This window comes from Mobula hypostoma, chromosome 1 (assembly GCF_963921235.1).
Source record: "Mobula hypostoma chromosome 1, sMobHyp1.1, whole genome shotgun sequence".
Classification (NCBI taxonomy): domain Eukaryota; kingdom Metazoa; phylum Chordata; class Chondrichthyes; order Myliobatiformes; family Myliobatidae; genus Mobula; species Mobula hypostoma.
The window spans coordinates 20,295,596-20,317,219 of record NC_086097.1 but is presented as its reverse complement, the minus strand read 5'-3'; the positions used below and the strand labels follow the sequence as shown (position 1 = coordinate 20,317,219).

Sequence of the window (21,624 nt, the reverse complement as noted above, 5' to 3'; positions counted from 1 at the left end):
AGGAAACTGGTCATGGAGAGAACATACAAGCTCTTTACAGACAGTGGCGGGAATTGAACACAGGTTGCTGGTGTTGTAATACTGTTACTCTAACCACCACTCTACTGTGCTGTCCCAAACGTCTTTGATTTGTTCAACGACAAATGTCTCGAACCTGCAGTCTTCTGATCATCCCAACGTTCATTACCAGAATCAGATCTGGGCGAGTCCAGGCCAGAGATTTGAGGTTGGAGACTCGGTGTCTGCAAAACTGAGAGCCCAAGGCCAAGGACTGGAGGCCCTGAGGTGCCCTGTCCTGTTTTGGAGGCCTGTATGCTGAGGGAGTGGGAAAGGAGCTTTAGTTTTTGTCTTGTTTTGTTGTGTTGTGTTGAACATTGTGGGCATGCTCTACTGGTGTTGGAATGTGTGATGTTTGCAGGATGCCCCCAACACATGATTGGTTGTTGACGCAAATGGCGCATTTCACTCTACATTTTGATGTATGTGTGATAAATCTGAATCTGATCCAGATCCAGGTGAAGAGTGCTTGGTAACCTCAAATGTATTCATCACTTCAATGAATGTACTGCTTTTATAGTCATAGTCATACTTTATTGATCCTGAGGGAAATTGGGTTTCGTTACAGTTGCACCAACCAAGAATAGAGTATAGTTATAGCAATATAAAATCCATAAATAATTACATAATAATATGTAAATTATGCCAGCAAATAAGTCCAGGACCAGCCTATTGGCTCAGGGTGTCTGACCCTCCAAGGGAGGGGTTGTAAAGTTTGATGGCCACAGGCAGGAATAACTTCCTATGACGCTCAGTGTTGCATCTCGGTGGAATGAGTCTCTGGCTGAATTAATTCATAACATTAATGAATACAGCCAGGCCTGGAGATCATTAATTTTTATGTTTAATTTTAATTTTTAGTGAGGACATTCTGGAAAGAAATCTAGAACCGGTCAAGACTTTCCTAGCAATTAGCTTTACCAAAGAAAACATCTTCTCATATGATTGAGGTAAGGACTGTGTTGGTAAGCTTGTCTGAAACAACAGAGAAATGTAAATTGAAATAACACTTAAGTGTGCAGTGTGTTCATTTTGATGCTTTGGCATAAATATTTGAAAAGAAGAACTTTCTGTGGTATATGACAAGAGATTATGAGTAGAACTCATTGGAAAAGCTTTTGCATTAAGCTGCCTGTTCTGCTCAATCACAATGATCTGTTTCTGCCTTTCTCTACAGAAATCAGAGGCTGAATCTATGTTGTCAGATGAACTAGAATCCAAACCTGAGGTGAGTTGTGAAACCTTTTTAATTTGTTAAAATGTTGCATTTTTTTAGATTATTAGGTAAAAAAAAAATCAAGGAAACGACACTTGATATACCTATCATTTCCATTTTGATGTCTTAGCGAAGGCTGGTTAAACATCTTCATCATCTTCATTATGTGCCGTGTTGTATGATGTAGGCAATAATGGTCCAAAGACCATGACTGTTCTTGGCAAAGTTTTCGACAGAAGAGGTTTGCCATTGCCACCTTCTGGGCAGTGTCTTTACAAGATGGGTGACCCCAGCCATTATCAATACTCTTCAATGTTTGCATCAGTGTTTGCATAACCAGGACTTGGGATCTACAGCGGCTGCTCATATGACCATCCACCACCTGCCCCCATGGCTTCACGTGACCTTGATCGTGGGGCTAAGCAGGTGCTACACCATTCTCAAGGGTGACCTGCGGGCTAGTGGGGGGAAGGAGTGCTTTACATCTCCTTTAAAAGAGATGTATCTCCACTCCGCCCCCTGCACTGGTTAAATGAGGCTTGTAAAACGTCCGGGCAGATGCAAAAGATTGCCACTGCTGTTGGAAGAAAAGGGAGTTTTTTTGGGGCATTAATGAGATGAAGGGATATGGTGATACTGAGCTGAAAGATCTGCCATGATATGGTGCTTGAAAGAGCGCTATATGAGGTCATTCTTACCCTCAGCCACTAGGCTCGAAAATTAGTCAACCTATAGCTGGGAAAGTGATGATCTCCTCCTGTTAGACTGTTTGTGGTAACTTATTTTTTATTCTTTCTATATCTCTTCTAATTTTTATTTCTGTGCACTTGTAATGATATTGTGACATTGTAATTTCCTTTGGGATCAATAAAGTATCTATCTGGCTATCTTGATGGGTAGTGGAACAACCTTGAATGAGTGAATAGCTACTTCACCACACCTTGTTACATCAACCGTCTCGACTTCACAACTTGTTCCAATTCCAACCTCACTCCTTCCCAACGCTCTGCTCTCCACTCCCTCCGCACCAATCCCAACCTTATTATAAAACCCGCTGATAAGGGGGGTGCTGTTGTAGTCTGGTGTACTGACCTCTACCTTGCCGAGGCACAGTGGCAACTCGCTGATACCTCCTCTTATTTACCCCTCGATCATGACCACACTAAGGAGCACCAGGCCATTGTCTCCCACACCATCACCAACCTTATCAGTTCTGGGGACCTCCCATCCACTGCCACCAACCTCATAGTTCCCACACCCCACACTTCCCGTTTCTACCTCCTACCAAGATCCACAAACCTGCTTGCACAGGTAGACCCATTGTCTCAGCTTGCTCCTGCCCCACTGAACTCATTTCTGCATACCTCGACACTGTTTTATCCCCCCTTGTTCAATCCCTTCCCACCTATGTTCGTGGCACTTCTCACGCTCTAAATTTTTTCAATGACCATGGATGTCCAGTCCCTATATACCTCCATCCCCCACCAGGAAGGTCTCAAAGCTCTCCGCTTCTTTTTGGATCCCAGACCCAACCAGTTCCCTTCTACCACCATTCTCTTCCGTCTAGCGGAATTCGTCCTTACTCTTAATAATTTCTGCTTTGGCTCCTCCCACTTTCACCAGACCAAAGGTGTAGCCATGGGCACCCGTATGGGTCCCAGCTATGCCTGCCTTTTTGTTGGCTTTGTGGAACAGTCCATGTTCTAAGCCTATACTGGTATCTGTCCCCATGTTTCCTTCTCTACGTTGACGACTGCATTGGCGCTGCTTCCTGCACGCATGCTGAGCTCGTTGACTTCATTAACTTTGCTTCCAACTTTCACCCTGCCCTCAAATTTACCTGGTCCATTTCCGACACCTCCCTCCGCTTTCTTGATCTTTCTGCTCTATCTCTGGAGATAGCTTATCTACTGATGTCTACTGTAAGCCTACTGACTATCACACCTACCTGGACTGTTTCCCTTCCCACCCTGTCTCTTGCAAAAATGCCATCCCCTTCTTGCAATTCCTCCGCCTCCGCTGTATCTGCTCTCAGGATGAGGCTTTTCATTCCAGGACGAAAGAGATGTCTTTCTTTTTTAAAGAAAGGGGCCTCCCTTCCTCCACCATCAACTCTGCTCTCAAACGCATCACTCCTATTTCATCTATAGGAAGAGGCGCAGTCGACGTTTCAGGCCGAGACCCTTCGTCAGGACTAACTGAAGGAAGAGTGAGTAAGGGATTTGAAAGCTGGGGGGGGGGGAGATGCAAAATGATAGGAGAAGACAGGAGGGGGAGGGATAGAGCCGAGAGCTGGACAGGTGATAGGCAAAAGGGGATACGAGAGGATCATGGGACAGGAGGCCTAGGGAGAAAGACGGGGGGGGTGACCCAGAGGATGGGCAAGAGGTATATTTAGAGGGACAGAGGGAGAAAAAGGAGAGTGAGAGAAAGAATGTGTGCATAAAAATGAGTAACAGCTGGGGTACGAGGGGGAGGTGGGGCCTAGCGGAAGTTAGAGAAGTCAATGTTCATGCCATCAGGTTGGAGGCTACCCAGACGGAATATAAGGTGTTGTTCCTCCAACCTGAGTGTGGCTTCATCTTTACAGTAGAGGAGGCCAGCTCTGTCCGCCAGAGAAAGCAGGATCTCCCAGTGGCCACACATTTTAATTCCACATCCCATTCCCATTCTGACATGTCTATCCACGGCCTCCTCTACTGTAAAGATGAAGCCACACTCAGGTTGGAGGAACAACACCTTATATTCCGTCTGGGTAGCCTCCAACCTGATGGCATGAACATTGACTTCTCTAACTTCTGCTAGGCCCCACCTCCCCCTCGTACCCCAGCTGTTACTCATTTTTATGCACACATTCTTTCTCTCACTCTCCTTTTTCTCCCTCTGTCCCTCTAAATATACCTCTTGCCCCTCCTCTGGGTCACCCCCCCCCCCGTCTTTCTCCCTAGGCCTCCTGTCCCATGATCCTCTCGTATCCCCTTTTGCCTATCACCTGTCCAGCTCTCGGCTCTATCCCTCCCCCTCCTGTCTTCTCCTATCATTTTGCATCTCCCCTTCCCCCTCCAGCTTTCAAATCCCTTACTCACTCTTCCTTCAGTTAGTCCTGACGAAGGGTCTCGGCCTGAAACGTCGACTGCGCCTCTTCCTATAGATGCTGCTTGGCCTGCTGCGTTCACCAGCAACTTTGATGTATGTTGCTTGAATTTCCAGCATCTGCAGAATTCCTGTTGTTTACTCCTATTTCATGCACATTTGCTCTCACCCCATCCTCTCGTCACCCCACTAGGGATAGGGTTCCCCTTGTCCTCACCTACCACCCCACCAGCCTCTTGGTCGAACATATAATTCTCCGTAACTTCCGCAACATCCAACAGGATCCCACCACTAAGCACATCTTTCCCTCCACCCCCCCCCGCTTTCCTCAAGGATCGCTCCCTACGCGACTCCGTTGTCCATTCATTCCCCCCATCCCTTCCCACCGATCTCCCTCCCGGCACTTGTCCTTGTAAGCGGAACAAGTGCTACACATGCCCTTACACTTCCTCCCTCACCACCATTCAGGAACCCAGACAGTTCTTCCAGGTGAGGCGACACGTCACCTGTGAGTCGGCTGGTGTGATAAACTGTGTCTGGTGCTCTCGGTGCGGCCTTCTATATATTGGTGAGACCCAACGCAGACTGGGAGACCGTTTCACTGAACACTTACGCTCTGTCTGCCAAAGAAAGCAGGATCTCCCAGTGGCCACACATTTTAATTCCGCGTCCCATTCCCATTCTGATATGGCAATCCATGGCCTCCTACTGTAAGATGAAGGCACACTCAGATTGGAGGAACAACACCTTATATTCCGTCTGGGTAGCCTCCAACCCGATGGCATGAACATCGATTTCTCTAACTTCAGTTAATGCCCCTCCTCTCCTTCTTACTCCATACCTTATTTATTTATTATTTATTATTTTTCCCCCCTTTCTCTTTTTTCTCCCTCTGTCCCTCTCACTATATCTTCCTCTGATGCTCCCCTCCCCTTTCTTTCCCCCTAGGCCTCCCATCCATGATCCTCTCCCTTCTCCAACCTTGTATCCCTTTTGCCAATCAACTTTCCAGCTCTTAGCTCTATCCCTCCCCCTCCTGTCTTCTCCTATCATTTTGGATTTCCCCCTCCCACTTTCAAATCTCTTACTATTTCTTCTTTCAGTTAGTCCCGACAAAGGGTCTTGGCCTGAAACGTCGACTGTACTTCTTCCTCTAGATGATGCCTGGCCTGCTGCGTTACTCCAGCATTTTGTGTGTGTTGCTTGAATTTCCAGCATGTGCAGATTTCTTCGTGTTTGAGCTACTTTTGTTACTGTTATTTATGTTCTGATATAGTTCTGCCTAATTTTGAGATGGTATAGTTAAAACAATACCTGTTGATTCAAATGCCACATGGTTTGTGGGATCTTGCTGTGTACAGATTGGCCATGGTGTTTTTTAATATCAGAATCAGATTTAACATCACTGACATATGTTGTGAAATTTAATTTGAGGTGGAAGTACAGTGCAATATTTCAAAAAAGACTAAATTACAGTAAGAAATGTATATATAAAAAATAAATTAAATATGTAGTGCTAAGTGAAAGCAGAAATATTGAGGTGGTGTACATGGACTCATTGTCCATTCAGAAATCTGATAGTGGGGTGGGCTAGTCGGGAAGAAGCTGTTGCTAAAATGTTGAGTGTATACCTTCAGGCTCCTGTACCACCTTCCTGAAGACAGTAATATGAAGAGAAAATGTTCTAAACGTGGATAGCACATCACAATGACCAAGGTAGTATTTTAATAGCTAATAGTAATTTGGGAAGTCATGAGCTTATGAAGGAATATAAAAGATGATTTTTTCTTACTATACAGAGATAATGAATAGCCTGAAAACATTCAATTGAAATCAGTGCTTTCTTTATCCAGTGACCTAACATATGCATCTTGAGTGCTGTTGCATAACTGTGAGTGGAGCTCTCTTGCTCGACTTGTCTGGTGACATTTATGGTGAATCATTGTAAAAACGCCAGCGTCTTTTTCATAAGATAAAAGATTACTTGTGTTGACTTGAAACAACTTTGATACGTTGCCAAATGCTTCATGGGCACAGAAACATTTCTGAAGTTACTGATGCAGTTTGAAAATAATCCTGAAAGTCACTGGCTACTTTAAGTCCCAGAAAATGCAAAAAGATAACACCCAGATGATCTGCAATGTTGATTTGAGTGTAAGACATAGATTTTTCCATACTCTTCATCAAATAGTGCCCTGCGACCTTTCCCTTAAGATCTTAGTCAAACAAGCAGAATCAGAATTAGAATCAAGTTCATTATCATGGATGTTGTGAAATTTGTTGTTTTGCGGCAGCGGTTTAGTGCAAGACATAAACTATAAATTATAAATTTTAAAAATATGTACACGTAAAAATATTATGTATAAATTTTCTAGGGCATGTTGTACAGGTTTCCCTCGCCATCCAAAGGTAGAGCGTTCCTATGAAACGGTTCATAAGCCAGAATGTCGTAAAGTGAAGAAGCAATTACCATTTATTAATATGGGAAAAATTTGTGAGTGTTTGCAGACTCAAAAAATAACCTACCAAATCATGCCAAATAACACAAAAAACCTAAAATAACAGTAACATATAGTAAATGCAGGAATGATATGATAAATACACAGCCTATATAGAGTAGAAATTCTACAATCATTGCTGCACTGTCCACCGTAGTGAAAATTTCACACAAGCGCTCTCAGCAGAAGCACTCTCTCGCGTAACCTTTAAGCTATGAAGCTGCCAAATCATACCAAATAACACATAATGGTGTGAGCAGAATTATCTGCAGCTTAATGTGAAAAAGACTAAGGAGCTGGTGGTAGACCTGAGGAGAGCTAAGGTACCGGTGACCCCTGTTTCCATCCAGGGGGTCAGTGTGGACATGGTGGAGGATTACAAATACCGGGGGATACGAATTGACAATAAACTGGACTGGTAAAAGAATACTGAGGCTGTCTACAAGAAGGGTCAGAGCCGTCTCTACTTCCTGAGGAGACTGAGGTCCTTTAACATCTGCCAGAGGATGCTGAGGATGTTCTACGGGTCTGTGGTGGCCAGTGCTATCATCACAAGACAAGACAAAGGAGCAGAAGTAGGCCATTCGGCCCATTGAGTCTGCTCCGCAGCTCCCCCATGAGCTAAACTATTCACCCATCTAGTTCCAATTTCCGGCTTTTTCCCCATATCCCTTGATACCCTGACTAATTAGATACCTGTCAATATCCTCCTTAAACACCCTCAATGATCGGGCCTCCACAGCCATATGTGGCAACGAATTCCACAAATCCATGACCCTCTGGCTAAAAAAATTTCTCCTCATCTCTGTTTTAACTGGGTACCCTCTAATTCTAAGACTATGGCCTCTTGTCCTGGACTCACCCACCAAGGGAAACAACCTTTCCACATCTACTCTGTACAACCCTTTCAACATTCGAAATGTTTCTATGAGATCCCCTCTCATTCTTCTGTACTCTAATGGATACAATCCAAGAGCCGACAGACGCTCCTCATATGTTAGCCCCTGCATTCCAGGAATCATCCTTGTAAATCTTCTCTGAACTCTCTCCAACATCAGTATATCCTTTCAAAGATAGGGGGCCCAAAACTGCACACAGTATTCCAAATGAGGTCTCGCTAATGCCCCATAGAGCCTCATCAACACCTCCTTACTCTTATACACTATTCCTCTTGAAATGAATGCCAACATAGCATTCGCTTTCCTTACCGCCAATCCAACTTGGTGGTTAACCTTTAGGGTATCCTGCACGAGGACCCCCAAGTCCTTCTGCACTTCCGATTTTTGAATTTTCTCCCCATCTAAATAATAACCTGCCCGATTATTTCTTCTTCCGAAATGTACAACCGTACATTTGTCAACATTGTATCTCATCTGCCATTTCTTTGCCTACTCTCCTAAACTGACTAAGTCTCTCTGCAACCTTTCCGTTTCTTCAACATTTCCTGCTCCTCCACCTATCTTGGTGTCATCCGCAAACTTGGCCACAAAACCATTTAATCCATAATCCAAATCATCGATATACAGCGTAAAAAGAAGCGGCCCCAACACCGACCCCTGTGGAACACCACTAGTAACCGGCAACCAATCAGAATAGGATCCCTTTAGTCCCACCCTTTGCTTTCTGCCTATCAGCCAATGCTCCACCCATTTCAATATCTTTCCTATAATTCCATGGGCTCTCATCTTATTAAGCAGCCTCATATGCGGCACCTTATCGAAGGCCTTTTGAAAATCCAAATACACAACATCCACAGCCTCTCCCTTGTCAATCTTATTCGAGATTACCTCAAAAAATTCCAATAAGTTGGTAAGGCAGGATCTTCCCTTCATGAAACCATGCTGGCTTCGGCCTATCTTGTCATGCACCTCGAGGTATTTCATAACCTCATCCTTGAGGATTGACTCCAATATCTTTCCAACTACTAATGTCAGACTAATAGGTCTGTAAATTTCTTTTTGCTGCCTCCTTCCTTTCTTAAATAACGGAACTACATTTGCGACCTTCCAGTCCTCCGGAACCATGCCAGAGTCTATTGATTCCTGGAAGATCATTTCCAATGCTTCCACAATCTCCAAAGCCACCTCCTTCAGAAACCTTGGGTGCACCTCATCCGGGCCGGGAGACTTATCTATTCTTAGTCCACTTAGCTTCCCAAGCACTTTCTCTCTAGTTATCTTGACTGTACCTAATTCTATTCCCTGATACCTCTGGCTATCAGGTATATTGCTCATGTCTTCCACTGTGAAGACTGATGCAAAATACTCATTCAGTTCCTCCGCCATCTCTTTGTTATCCATTATAATTACTCCAGCATCATTTTCAATCGGTCCCATATCTACCCTTGTCACTCTTTTACTCTTCATATATTTAAAAAAAACTCTTAGTATCCTTTTTTTATGTTAATCGCCAACTTCCTTTCATAATTCATCTTTTCTTTCCTAATGACTTTCTTAGTTTCTTTCTGTAAGTTTTTAAAGGTCTTCCAGTCCTCATTTTTCCCACTAATTTTTGCTTCCTTGTACGCCGTTTTTTTTGCTTTTATTTTTGCCTTAACCTCTCTCGTTAGCCACATTTGTGCCATTTTTCCATTCATGATTTTCTTTTTTCTTGGAATATATTTTTCCTGCATTTTCCTTATTTCTTGTAGGAATTTCATCCAATTCTGCTCTGCCGTCCCTCCATTTAGTTTACTTTTCCAATTGACTTGGGCCAGTTCCTCTCTCATACAAATGTAATTTCCCCTGTTCTACTGAAATATCGATACACCTAATACCAGCTTCTCCTTTTCAAATTTGAAACTGAACTCAATCATATTATGATCACTACTTCCAAGCGGTTCCTTTACCTCCAGCTCCCTAATCGCCTCAGGTTCGTTACACAGCACCCAATCCAAAACAGCCGGTCCCCTGGTGGGCTTCTGGACAAGTTGCTCCAAAAAGCCATCCTGTAGGCATTCATGTTTGCTGTTGTGTGCTGGGGCAGCAGGCTGAGGGTAGCAGACACCAACAGAATCAACAAACTTATTCGTAAGGCCAGTGATGTTGTGGGGATGGAACTGGACTCTCTCACGGTGGTGTTTGAAAAGAGGATGCTGTCCAAGTTGCATGCCATCTTGGTCAATGTCTCCCATCCACTATGTAATGTACTGGGTGGGCACAGGAGCACATTCAGCCAGAGACTCATTCCTCCAAGATGCAGCACAGAGCATCAAAGGATGTGATTCCTGCCTGTGGCCATCAAACTTCACAACTCCTCCCTTGGAGGGTCAGACACCCTGTGCCGATAGGCTGGTCCTGGACTTATTTCATAATTTACTGGCATAATTTACATATTACTATTTAACTATTTATGGTTCTATGATTATTTATTATTTATGGTGCAACTGTAACGAAAACCAATTTCCCCCCTGGGATCAATAAAGTATGACTATGACTACATAAAAATACACAGCCTAGATAAAGTAGAAATAATGTTATGTGCAGTGTAGTATCACTTACCGGAATTGGGAAGACAGTGAGCACACTGATGATGGTGTGTTAGGCTGAGTCATCAGAAGTTGGGGTGGTGTGACACTGGGGTGTCAGCTCATCGTCATCTGTTTCCATCAGGGCAGGTAGGTCATCTTTTATGTCTGCCTGCCTCGATGTCGAAGGTCGAGGTTCGTCGTCTGCTGTGGCTGATGTGGAAGGCTTGAAAAACGACAGTATGCTTGACTGCTTAGCCTCGCGCATTTTTCTATCATACAGTTCTTTGTAAGCACTCAAACCATCCTGCAAATATGCCCTAAATGTGATAAGACTGCTGAACAGATCCTGACCCGGATCTGGGCCGCACCCTCCAAATATCCGGGCCTGCCTATCGGTTTTTTTGCACTACTTTCCTTCCCATTTTTCTATTTTCTATTTATGATTTATAATTTAAAATTTTAATATTTACTAATTTTTACTATTTTTAATATTTGTAATCCAGGGAGTGGGAAGCGCAGAATCAAATATCGCTGTGATGATTGTACGTTCTAATGTCAATTGTTTGGCGACAATAAAGTATAAACCTACGTACCCTTTCAAAATTAAAGTCGTACTTTTCCGCAATCGTTGTTGTCAATTGCAGTGAAAATCTCACGCAGTTGCTTCACGTTCATTTCCTGGACAACTTCACTTTCAGTCCATTTCCTACTGCATTCAGTTTTGATTGTTATCCTTTCATCTTCCAATAGCATCAGCTCTTCAACTATTAGTTCTTGGTGATGGGATGCCAAAACCTCTTCAACATCATCTTCGTCAACTTCCACAAGCCAAACTCACTTTGTCCTTACTCCGTTTTCCACGATCAAAATGCTTAATTATGTCTAGTTTTACGCTAAGTGTAACACCCTTACGAGCTCTTTTAGGCTTTACTGATACCTTAGAACTCATCTTGCTAACGGATGCACAAAATAAATCGACATAAAGCACAGATGCTCACAGGCACGTGTTTAAGCAATGCCAGCTAAAATGCAGTTCTGCGGGAGGAGCTTGGCTACTCGGGGCGCGCGCTGCCTATTTTCGTAACAGTGAAAACACCTTCTGTTAGCGAAAACAGGTAACTAATGTAGGTCTTTTGTAACAGTGAGATGTCGCAAAGCGAACGTTCGAAAAGTGGGGGACACCTGTACTAGAAAGTTGGCTTAGGTCTGCTCATATGTTTGAGAGTAGGACTTGATATGACACCATGACATAGACACCATCATGCACAACTGATCTCATTTTTCATGGCTATGTTTGACTTTGGTTTAGAATATAAGAAGAAATAGGAGCAGGAGTAGGCCATCCGGCCCATCGACCCTGCCCTGCCATTCAATAAGATTATGGCTAATCTGCCCATAAATTCAGCTCCAACTACCTGCCTTTTCCCCATAACCCCTAATTCCCTTACTATGTAAAAACCTATCTAACTGTTTCTTAAATATTATTTAGTGAAGAAGCCTCAACTGCTTCCCTGGGCAGAGAATTCCACAGATTCACCACTCTCTGGGAAAAACAGTTTCTCCTCATCTCTGTCCTAAATCTTCTCCCCTGAATCTTGAGGCAATGTCATCTACTTCTAGTCTCACCTACCGATGGAAACAACTTTCCTACTTCTATCTTATCTATCCCTTTCAAAATTTTGTACATTTCTATAAGATCCCCTCTCATTCTTCTGAACTCTAGAGAGTATAGTCACAGGCGAATCAATCTCTCCTCATAGGTTAACCCCTTCATCCCTGGAATCAACCTGGTGAACCTCCACGGCACTGCCTCCAAAGCCAGTATATCCTTCCTCAAGTATGGAGACCAGAACTGCACACAGTACTCCAGGTGCGGCCTCACCAGTACCCTGTATAGTTGCAGCATGACCTCCCTGCTCTTGAATTCAATCCCTCTTTTGTCAAGCATTACCATGTCCATATTCTTTGTAGGCTGTTTCTTCTCTTTTGCTTATCTCGAGAATATTTCACTCCTGTGATATTTGATGTAAAAATCACACGTGGTTGTCTTAATTTCAACACTTATTGGGCAACACTGCCACTAAAATGTGATGAGTTGCATCTCAAAGCTGATGTCTTGACCTGGTTTATTTACAGTTGCTGGTGCAGTTTGTGCAGAATACATTTATACCCTTAGGAGAAGGGTTTGAAGAGCCACAGGGTGCAGTCCAATGTCTACCTCCAACAAAAGGCAGTAAGAGTGCAGTACACAACGGAATCTTGCCCTCTGGTAAGTAGAATAGACAAGTGTGTGTTTGGGAGTTTTATGACATGCTGGGTTGTGTCCATGTCAGTTTAATTATTCTTGTGAGAATGCCCTGTGTTCGGAAATGTTCCTAGTCCCACCTAACATATTCTCTGCATTTTATTGCTTGAATGTAGAGTCCAGCTCTGTTTGACATTGAGACTAAATGGCTATTGTTTTAATTAGTTATTAAATAGTGTTGCCTATAATCAAAGCTTCTGTGAAACAGCTAATCTTTAAATGTGCCTTCTAATTGTTAAATGTGTGCCTGGGGTTTTTAAAATATGAATTTTGCTATTGGTAAGTTTCTTTTTTTTAAAAGATAAGGCATTTAAAATTTTAATGTTTTCTTTACCCTCCTGTGATCTCTTCATTACCTTTGAGCTGCATTATTGAAGGTGCTGACTCTTCCCTGTGCATTATTCACCAGCACTTTATCACCTGTACTGGTAGACTTTGAGTGTAAGCAGGTTGCTTGGTTGTAGTTGGAGCACGTACTGAAGCCTCCACCTGCATTTTGCAGGGAGCATTGGGTAATCTGGTGATCCTCACTGGCAGGTTGTGTTGCATTGAGGGCTGAATTTGATTGGTTTTGGTTTATTATTGTCACACGTATCAAGGTACACTAAAAACCTGTCTTGCATACTGTTTATACAGATCAAGTCATTACAGTACATTGAGCTAGAAAAAGGTGAAACAATAACAAAACAGAATAAGTGTAAAAGCTGCCAAAAAAGTGCAGTGCAAGTAAATCATAAAGTGCAAGATCATAAAAAGTAGATTGAGGCCGAGTGTCCATCCCACCGTACAGGAGGTCTGTTCAAGGACCTTATAACAGTGGAGTGGAAGCTGTCCTCGAGCTTGATGGTACATGCTTTCAGGCCTTTGCATCTTCTCCCAAATGGGAGAGGGAAGAAGAGAAAATGTCCAGGATCACTGTGGTCTCTGATAATGCTGGCTGCTTTACTGAGGCAGCGAGAAGTATAGGAGTCTGGAGAGGAAAGGCTGGTTTCTGTGATGTGCTGAGCTGTGTCCACAGTTCTCTGTGGTTTCTTGCGGTCCTGGGCAGAGCAGTTGCTATACCAAACCATTGAGCATTGAGTCAGAATGGTGCATTAAAAACAATAGGCAAGATTTGATGGGGACATAACCATATTTCTTCAAGTTCATTGTCTAGGCTTGTATCTCTTGAGAAGATACAAACTGGACAATGAACTTGGACAAATAATATAGCAAGGTCTTGATCAATGTACTGCTGGGACCCTTAATGTTACACAGCTCTTTGTCTTATTGGTAGAAAGGCAGCAGGAATGTGGAAGTTAGTTCATCATTCAGTGTGTCCTCGCTTTGTAAGAATTGTTGTTGCAGATGGACCAGATGTTAAATTGGAGTAGCTGGCAATTGTGCTCATGAGAGGAGGGCATCCAATTGCTATTTTTTTAGCCTGTTTTTACACATTTTGTTCCATTGTCCTCATGGCCCAAGTAAGACCAGGGATGTGTACTCAAGTTTCAGCTGGTTCCCTTCTGAACCCAGCCACTAGGATTAGGAACAGGGTAGGAGAAGGGTCTTGGCCCAAAACCTTGTACTTTTTTTCTGTAGATGCTGCCTAGTCTGCCGAGTTCCTCCAGCATTTTATGTGTGTTGCTTGGATTTACAGCATCTGCAGATTTTCTGTTGTTTGTGACTAGGAATAGGAGCTCCCTTGCTCTGGCACTTACTTAACATTTCCATCCTCTGCTGTGGCCAGTCTACGTGCCTTGTATTAGTGCAGCTCCAAGCAGGAACGGCTGAACCTGCTGTGAATCCATCTTTATTGTACAGTAAACTTCCTGCTATAGTGTGATGCAGTTTGAAAACTGGGGGCTTTGACCAAATTTATCCATGCTGAATGGTCCCATTTGCCTGTATTTGGCCCATATCCCTCTAAACCGGGGGTTTTCAACCTTTTTTATGCCATTAAACAAGGGGTCAGTGGAACCCAGGTTGTTGGGAATTCCTGCTCTAAATGATTCCTATTCATATACCTCTTCAAATGTCTTTCAACCATGTAATTGTACTCACTTTCAGCACTTGCTCTCACAGCTTGTTCCATTTACTCACCAATCTCTGTGGGGAAAATGGTGAACTTCAGATCCCTTTTAAATCTATACCCTCCAACTTTGGACTGGCCTACCCTGAGAAAAAGACTCTGATCATCCAGGTAGACTCCTCTTGAAGGTCAAACCCCCTATAAAGTCAACACTTAGCCTCTTGAGCTCCAGGGGGTGGTGGGGTGGAATAAAAGTCCGAGTCTATCCAACCTCTCCTAGTACTGGTAACGTCCTCGTAAGTCTTTTTAGCGCCCTGTCCAATTTAGGAACATCTTTTCTATAGCAGGGTGACCAGAATTATACGCATTCCTCCAAATGTGGTCTTAACAACATCTTGTATAGCTGTTACATGAGGTTCCAACTCTTGTACTCAGTATCCTGACCAATAGAAGGCAAGTGCACCAAGTGCCTTCTTCACCACCCTGGCTACCTGTGCCTTGCCACATGTCCTTTCCTCCCAGGTTCTGGATTAACCTTTCGCTTTCATTTATTTTAAAATCAATGATTCTTCTGCAAATTATGGGTTATTTTGTGTGTTGCTCTGACACCAGTGCTTATTTGAGAGTGTTGTGTTTATCCAAATTACACATTATTTATGGGGCCCTCTCTGCTGCCTCGGGTGGATATAAAATGCCCGGTGGGACCATATTGAAGTTCAGCAGAGTTCTACTCTGTGCCTTGCTTGATAAGTAATCCCTCACGAAACATCCTGCTGTTTGTGGGAGTTTGCTGAGTATAAATTTGCCAGGTATCCAACACTGCCACTGACTGTACTTCAAATGCAGTCCATTGCCTATGTGCGGTGTTTCGGGAAATGTATAAGGAGTGTGATGGGCACCACGTAAACACAAGTTCTTCTTTGTACTTCAGGTGACTCCTCTGCCTCTGATCCTGTGGTGCCAAGTCAAGTCGGGGCGCCAGAAGCTGGAGGCAGGTCAGCTTCCGGTGAAAATGCAGATGGCAGCGCCCCGTGGTATCTCCGCGTTCAGGAACTGGCGCATGACAGCCTCGTAGCTGCAACTAGGGCACAGCTGGTCAAACATTCAAAAGGTGCCAGTGGTGTTGATGGTTTCCTCGCACGCCAGCCTCTCTCCAGCTGACCTGGTTATTGCCCCAGAATTGAGCCCTTGCAGTGAACGGGGAGAATCTGAAATTTCTTCAGCCTTACTCTTCTGATTATATAGTACTTCCATTTCATTCCTCTCAACAGATTTTGCAGAGAGGATTCATGATTCATCATTTTTTTTTCCCTCTTTCATTCATTCCCTGTCTCTAGTTCCTTACCCTGACCACTTGACCACTTAGTTTTCTACTCTGTGTTCATCCCTCCATTATGCGTGTAGGAACTCCCTCCACACCCTGTCAACCTGGATCTTTGTTCTTGATCGCCTGAGTATTTTGTTAGTAGCAAGAAGTATGCAATTCCCCCCGCTCTTTCACCATTCCCCATTCCTATTTCCCTCACTCACCTCAACTCCTTATCTGCCCAACACCTCCCACTGGTGCGCCACTCCCTTCCCTTTCTTCCATAGTCTTCCCTCCTATCAGATTCCCCCTTCTCCAGCCCTTTACCTCTTTCACCAATCAAGTTCCCAGCTCTTTACTTCACCCCTCCCCCTCTCCCGGTTTCACCTATTATCTACCACTTTGTATTTCTTCTGCTTCTCCCCCCACCACCTTACTCTGACTTCTTCCTTTCCAGTCCTCATGAAGGGTCTCGGCCCGAAACGTCGACTGTTTTCTCTTTTCCATAGATATTGCCTGGCCTGCTGAGTTCCTCCCGCAATTTGGGTGTGTTATTTGGATTTTCTGTCCATTCCCATTAAAATTTAAAAGAGAGAATAATAATCTTAAATTTATATGCTGCTGTTCAGACTTTCTGGGGATCCCAAAGTATTTTACAACCTTTAGTGTTAATGAGGGACTACCGATCGTGGTGATCTCCCCTCCGGTCCAAAGGCCCTAAAGCTAGCCGCATAGACTTGAAGCATGTTCATATCAGGATTGCCATAGCTGGAAAAAGCTTCCCCCTTCTGTCCTCCCCGCAGCCCAACCCTGAATAGCGGAGGCTCTAGTTGCAACCTCTGATGTTTGTTCCCCAGGAGAGTCAGAGGACAGCTGCGGTGCAGCAGATTCTATGGAAGGTGCGCCAACTGAGGTGAATCAAGAGACTCCACAGGGTGAGAAGACCCTCAAGTGCTCCTATGAAGGCTGCAGCAGGACTTTCCTCTGGCACGCCCATCTGAAATATCACCTGAAAACCCACAAGTGAGTTTCTGAACACCTGTGAGTTTTCTTTCCTACAGATTAATCATGGAGAAATTGACAGATGTGTATAGAACATGGAACAGTACAGGCCCTTTGTCATGGAGGACTTTAACTTGCACAAGAACTGGTCAAGGTATTCTCGAGGAGGACATCATTACAATGTATCTGTTATAGCTTCTTGAACAGCATATTAGTGAATCTACAAGGGAAAATGCTGACTTTGATCTGGTCCTTTGCCTATGATGTTGTGGTGAACTAATTAAACCAATGACTCTTAATTTATTTAATCCCTCAACAAATCTCATGACATATGCCAATGATATTTGATTCCCTGTACATTGACCACATCCCTCCTTTCTCAGTATATTCACATGCCTTTTGAAGAGTCCCTTAAATGCTCCCTTTGCTGTCTGCTCTACCACCACCCCTGGCATAGTCGTTGGCTCCTGATGCTTTTGCAGAAGTTAAGAATGAGGCATAAAGCTCATTGCTTATGATCATTTTATTAACCACAAGACCATAAGATATAGGCGCAGAGTTAGACCATTTAGCCCGAGTCTGCTGATTCATTTTCCCTCTCAGCCCCAGTCTCCTGTCTTCTCCCTGTATCCCTTCATGTCCTGACCAATCAAGAATCTATTGATCTCTGCTTAAAATGTACGTAAAGACTTGGCCTCTACAGCTGCCTGTGACAACAAATTCCGTAGATTCACCACTTCCCAACTAAAGAAATTGCTCCTTTCCATTCTAAAAGGACTCTATTCTGAGACTGTCATTAAGTGTTACAAGAACAAAGAAAATGAGGGGACAAGCATGGTGAGAGACGGAGGGAAAAAGAAAAGAGAACAGAAAGAGAGCCTAAGGGGAAAGAATTGAGAGAGACTACTACCTCCTACTTCCTACCCAAGATCCATAAACCGGACTATCTGGGTCTGTGCCTGTTCCTGTCCCATTGAACTCTTGTCCTCATACCTCAATTCCTTTCTATCCCCTTGGTTCAGTCCCTACCTACATCTGTGACACTTCTCATGCTGTTGATCTCTTCAGTAACTTTCATTTCCCTGGCCCTCACTACTCATCTTCACCATGGTTGCCCAGTCCCCATACACTTCTATCCCTCATCAAGAAGGCCTCAAAGCTCTCCACTTCTTTCTTGACAAGAACCAATTCTCCTCCACCACCACCCTCATTCAAGTAATGTGATGCCCACCACTGAAACCAAGAAGTTTCCAGAAAAATATAGAGCCAACTACAACCACTAGAAAACTCATTACTGAACATGTATATAGGTTGATTATATAAAAATACAAACAAGTCTAAGAAAGTTAAACTACTAGGAAAATAACAATTATGCAGCCTAATCCACCATACTAGACATTTCAATCCGGAGGGTGGTGGTGGTGGTGGAATACTATCTGCGGCTTGTGGTGCCTTTGACAGGAGCTTAGTGAAAGATCTCAGTCCTTTCCTCTCTTTGTACCTGGGAAGCAGTTTCACTGTTCTATTTGTGCTTCCTTCTCTTTGAGCTTCATCTCTCCCCATTCTCATTGTTAGGGTTTAAAAACGCAATTGGACATCTTGATGTTTAAGCTTGGACTTGACTGTGTACTCACCTAGTCATTGGCCGCACCTGGCCATCAGCTTCTACCTTTATTCCAAGTATTTCCTGTCTGTCTGCAGGAATGACCGCTCATTCACCTGCCCGAAGGAAGGATGTGGGAAGAGTTTCTACGTGCTCCAGAGATTAAAGGTGCACATGAGGACTCATAACGGAGAGAAGCCCTACACCTGCCCTGAGGATGACTGTGGGAAGAAGTTTACAACAGCCGGCAACTTGAAGAACCACATGCGAATTCACACTGGTACAAATGGATTGGTTTACTATCATCACATGTACTGAGATGCATCAGCCATTATGAAATGGCAAAGCAGGCTCGATGGGCCAAATTGCCTAATTCTGCTCTTATAACCTGTGATCTTGTACAATGGCAGGTAGGGAAAAAGTGCAAGGGTAGCGATGAGGACAGATTGATAAAGAGATTGAGATAAAGATTAGCTTTGTCACATGTATATTGAACCATACAATGAAATGTGTCATTTGCAGCAATTACCAATGCAGTCTGAGGATGGGCTGGGGCAGCCCACAAGTGTTGCCATGCTTCCAGTGCCAAAGTAATCTACCCAAAATTTACTAACCTGTAGGTCTTTGGAATGTGAGAGGAAACTGGAGATCCTGTAGGAAAACCACGCGGTTACAGCGACAATCTACAACCTCCTTAAAGACGGTAATGGGAATTGAATCTGTGTCGCTGGTACTGTAACGCGTTACGCTGGCTGCTCTGCTGCCATGCCATGGGAGGTATGAGGTCAGCGGGATAGAAGTTGTCCTCGAGTCTAGTATATGTTCTCAAGTTTGATTCAAGAGAATCAAAAGATTCTCTCGTCTGTTCTGCCTGATAGGAGAGGGGATAACGGGATGGGAGGGGTCCTTAATAATATTGGCTGCTTTTCTGAATCAGCAGGAAGTATACACAGTCAGTGGAGGGGAGATTAGTTTGGGCTAAGTTCATAACTCCTGCAGTTACTTTCTAATGATTCTGGCAAGGCTGTGTGGTTGGCCTGATGTTGAGGAGGCAGGTCTCTGCGTGAGAGCAGTGTGTAGCTCTCCAGACTGTGAGCTGATCCATTCCATGAATTAACAAACTTTTGAACCCATTACTTCATTCCGTGCTATTTTACCGTAAAGGCAGCTCTTACATTTTAAGATATTTGAGTGTATCCTGTGTGGGGTAAATTCTAAAGAAGTATCACACCAGATGCAGAATGCACAATTTGTCAAAGTGTTGCCTTCCACAACTGCCTAGAGAAAAAAAAGTAGTTTTATCCCTTTTGCTGTAGTGGCTGCAGGTTGGGAGAATGAGAGTTCTTTGCTGAAGTAATGTGCCATCAATAAAGGGAAAAAGGTAAATTTCCAGAGGGAATTTGATGGGGGTTTCACATCAAACATTGTGGAAAATATCACATTGGAGCAACATTTTGATATGGATATGGCTAATGGGAGGTAGCATCACAATGTATCTTCTTCAGCTTGGCAAAAAGTAATGAGTGTCACAGGCATCAGTGTTGGGTTTTCCAATTACTTAACAGTGTTTATAGATGACTTGGGTAATGACATTGAATATATAATTAGTAAAGACAAGGCAGGGAAATAAATTGTGAAGAGGACCTGAGTTTATAAAGGCAGGTTAAGTCAGTGGACAAAAATAAAAGTGTACAGCATAGAAACAGGCCCTTCTGCCCACTGTGCCTGTGTTGACCATTGTGCTTATCCCAGTTGCTTGCTCTAATTCTATATCCCGCTCATTCAAGATACCTCTTAAGATGTTTCCTATCTCCAGCATCTTCTCTAGCAGCTCATTCCAGATGTTAACTGCACAGTGTTTGGGTTAAATTCTACCCCTTTAAACCTCCGTGCATTCACAGTAAACCCATGCCCTCTAATTAAGTTAACCCTGCCATGGGAAATACACACTGGCTGTCTATGGCTACTCCTGGCTGAACAGATCTTTCCCTTCTTCTGGCAGTTGGAGCATAAAGTGGAAAATAAGAACTTGTCCATGTTTGGCAGGAAAGATAAAGCACATTATTGAAATAAAACAATATTACAGTGAGGCTGATGGGTTCTTGATTAGTCAGAGTATCAAGGGTTACAAGGAGAAAGCTAGAGAATGGGGTTGAGAGCGATAGTAAATCAGCCATGGTGGACTACTGGAGCAGACTCGATGGGCCAAATGGCCTAACTCTGCTCCTGTGTCTTATGGTCTGCTTTAGAACTCTGAGTCACAGAGGAATGCATACGTTCCAGTGTATTCACAAAGGTGCTGCAAGCAATCATGAAAGCTCACTGTTACTGCTTTTTGCTAGAGGAATTGATTACAAAAGTAGAATAGAATGACATTTATTATCACTAACATGCTGTTGTGAAACTTGTTGTTTTGCGACAGCGGTACAGTGTACTACATAAATAACTTACAATAAGAAATTTAAAAAGTAGGTAGTACAAAGAGAGCAAAATATCGAGGTCGTGTTAATGAACTGTTGAAGTAAGAGTATTTCTAAGTTATATTGGGAAGTGGTGAGGTCTTGTGGAATCCTGTGGACAATATTGATTGGAAAGTTTTTGATAAAGCTCCATAAAAGAGATCAGCATGCAACATTTATAGTGAGGCATCAATCTGGATGGAGAATGCGGATGGTTCACTGACAAACATATGGATAAAGGTTTTTTTTCTCCAAGTGCCAGGCAGCAACTAAAGAGACACCACAGGATGTGTGCTGGGACCGATATACATTAGCGATTTAGACAGGGGAATTAAAATGAATTTATACCACTTTGCAGATGTTATAAATCTGGGTGGGAGGGCCATCCTTGGAGAAGCTCCTGGTTTATTAAGACAGATTGAGGGAGTCGGCAGATACTTGTAGATGTATATACAAGCTGGATAAATGAGGGTCTGTTCACTTTGACAGTAGAAAAGTAGATTGTTATCTGAATGCTAATCAGTTGAAGTGGGGGGTGCACTACTCACCAGATGATTTAAGATATCAAGTGGTTGTTTGGCCTTCACAGTGAGAGGATTCGAGTA

At 43.5% G+C, this 21,624-nt stretch overlaps 1 protein-coding gene across 5 annotated transcripts in view; it reads left to right on the top strand.

Annotated features, from left to right (window-relative positions):
• The window catches only part of LOC134344478 (zinc finger protein 410-like), a 32,868-nt gene that overhangs the window by 3,533 nt on the left and 7,711 nt on the right, over positions 1 to 21,624 (top strand). For 4 of the 5 annotated variants that reach the window (XM_063044369.1, XM_063044385.1, XM_063044359.1 and 1 more), the window contains exons 4-9: positions 919 to 1,007; positions 1,235 to 1,285; positions 12,470 to 12,602; positions 15,581 to 15,760; positions 16,813 to 16,978; positions 18,659 to 18,840. In XM_063044369.1, the coding sequence (XP_062900439.1) occupies positions 999 to 1,007; positions 1,235 to 1,285; positions 12,470 to 12,602; positions 15,581 to 15,760; positions 16,813 to 16,978; positions 18,659 to 18,840 (721 nt within the window). In that variant the 5' untranslated portion in view covers positions 919 to 998. Of the gene's footprint in view, positions 1 to 918; positions 1,008 to 1,234; positions 1,286 to 6,003; positions 6,083 to 12,469; positions 12,603 to 15,580; positions 15,761 to 16,812; positions 16,979 to 18,658; positions 18,841 to 21,624 lie in introns of all 5 variants that reach the window. The other variant, XM_063044394.1, reaches the window with a different exon arrangement.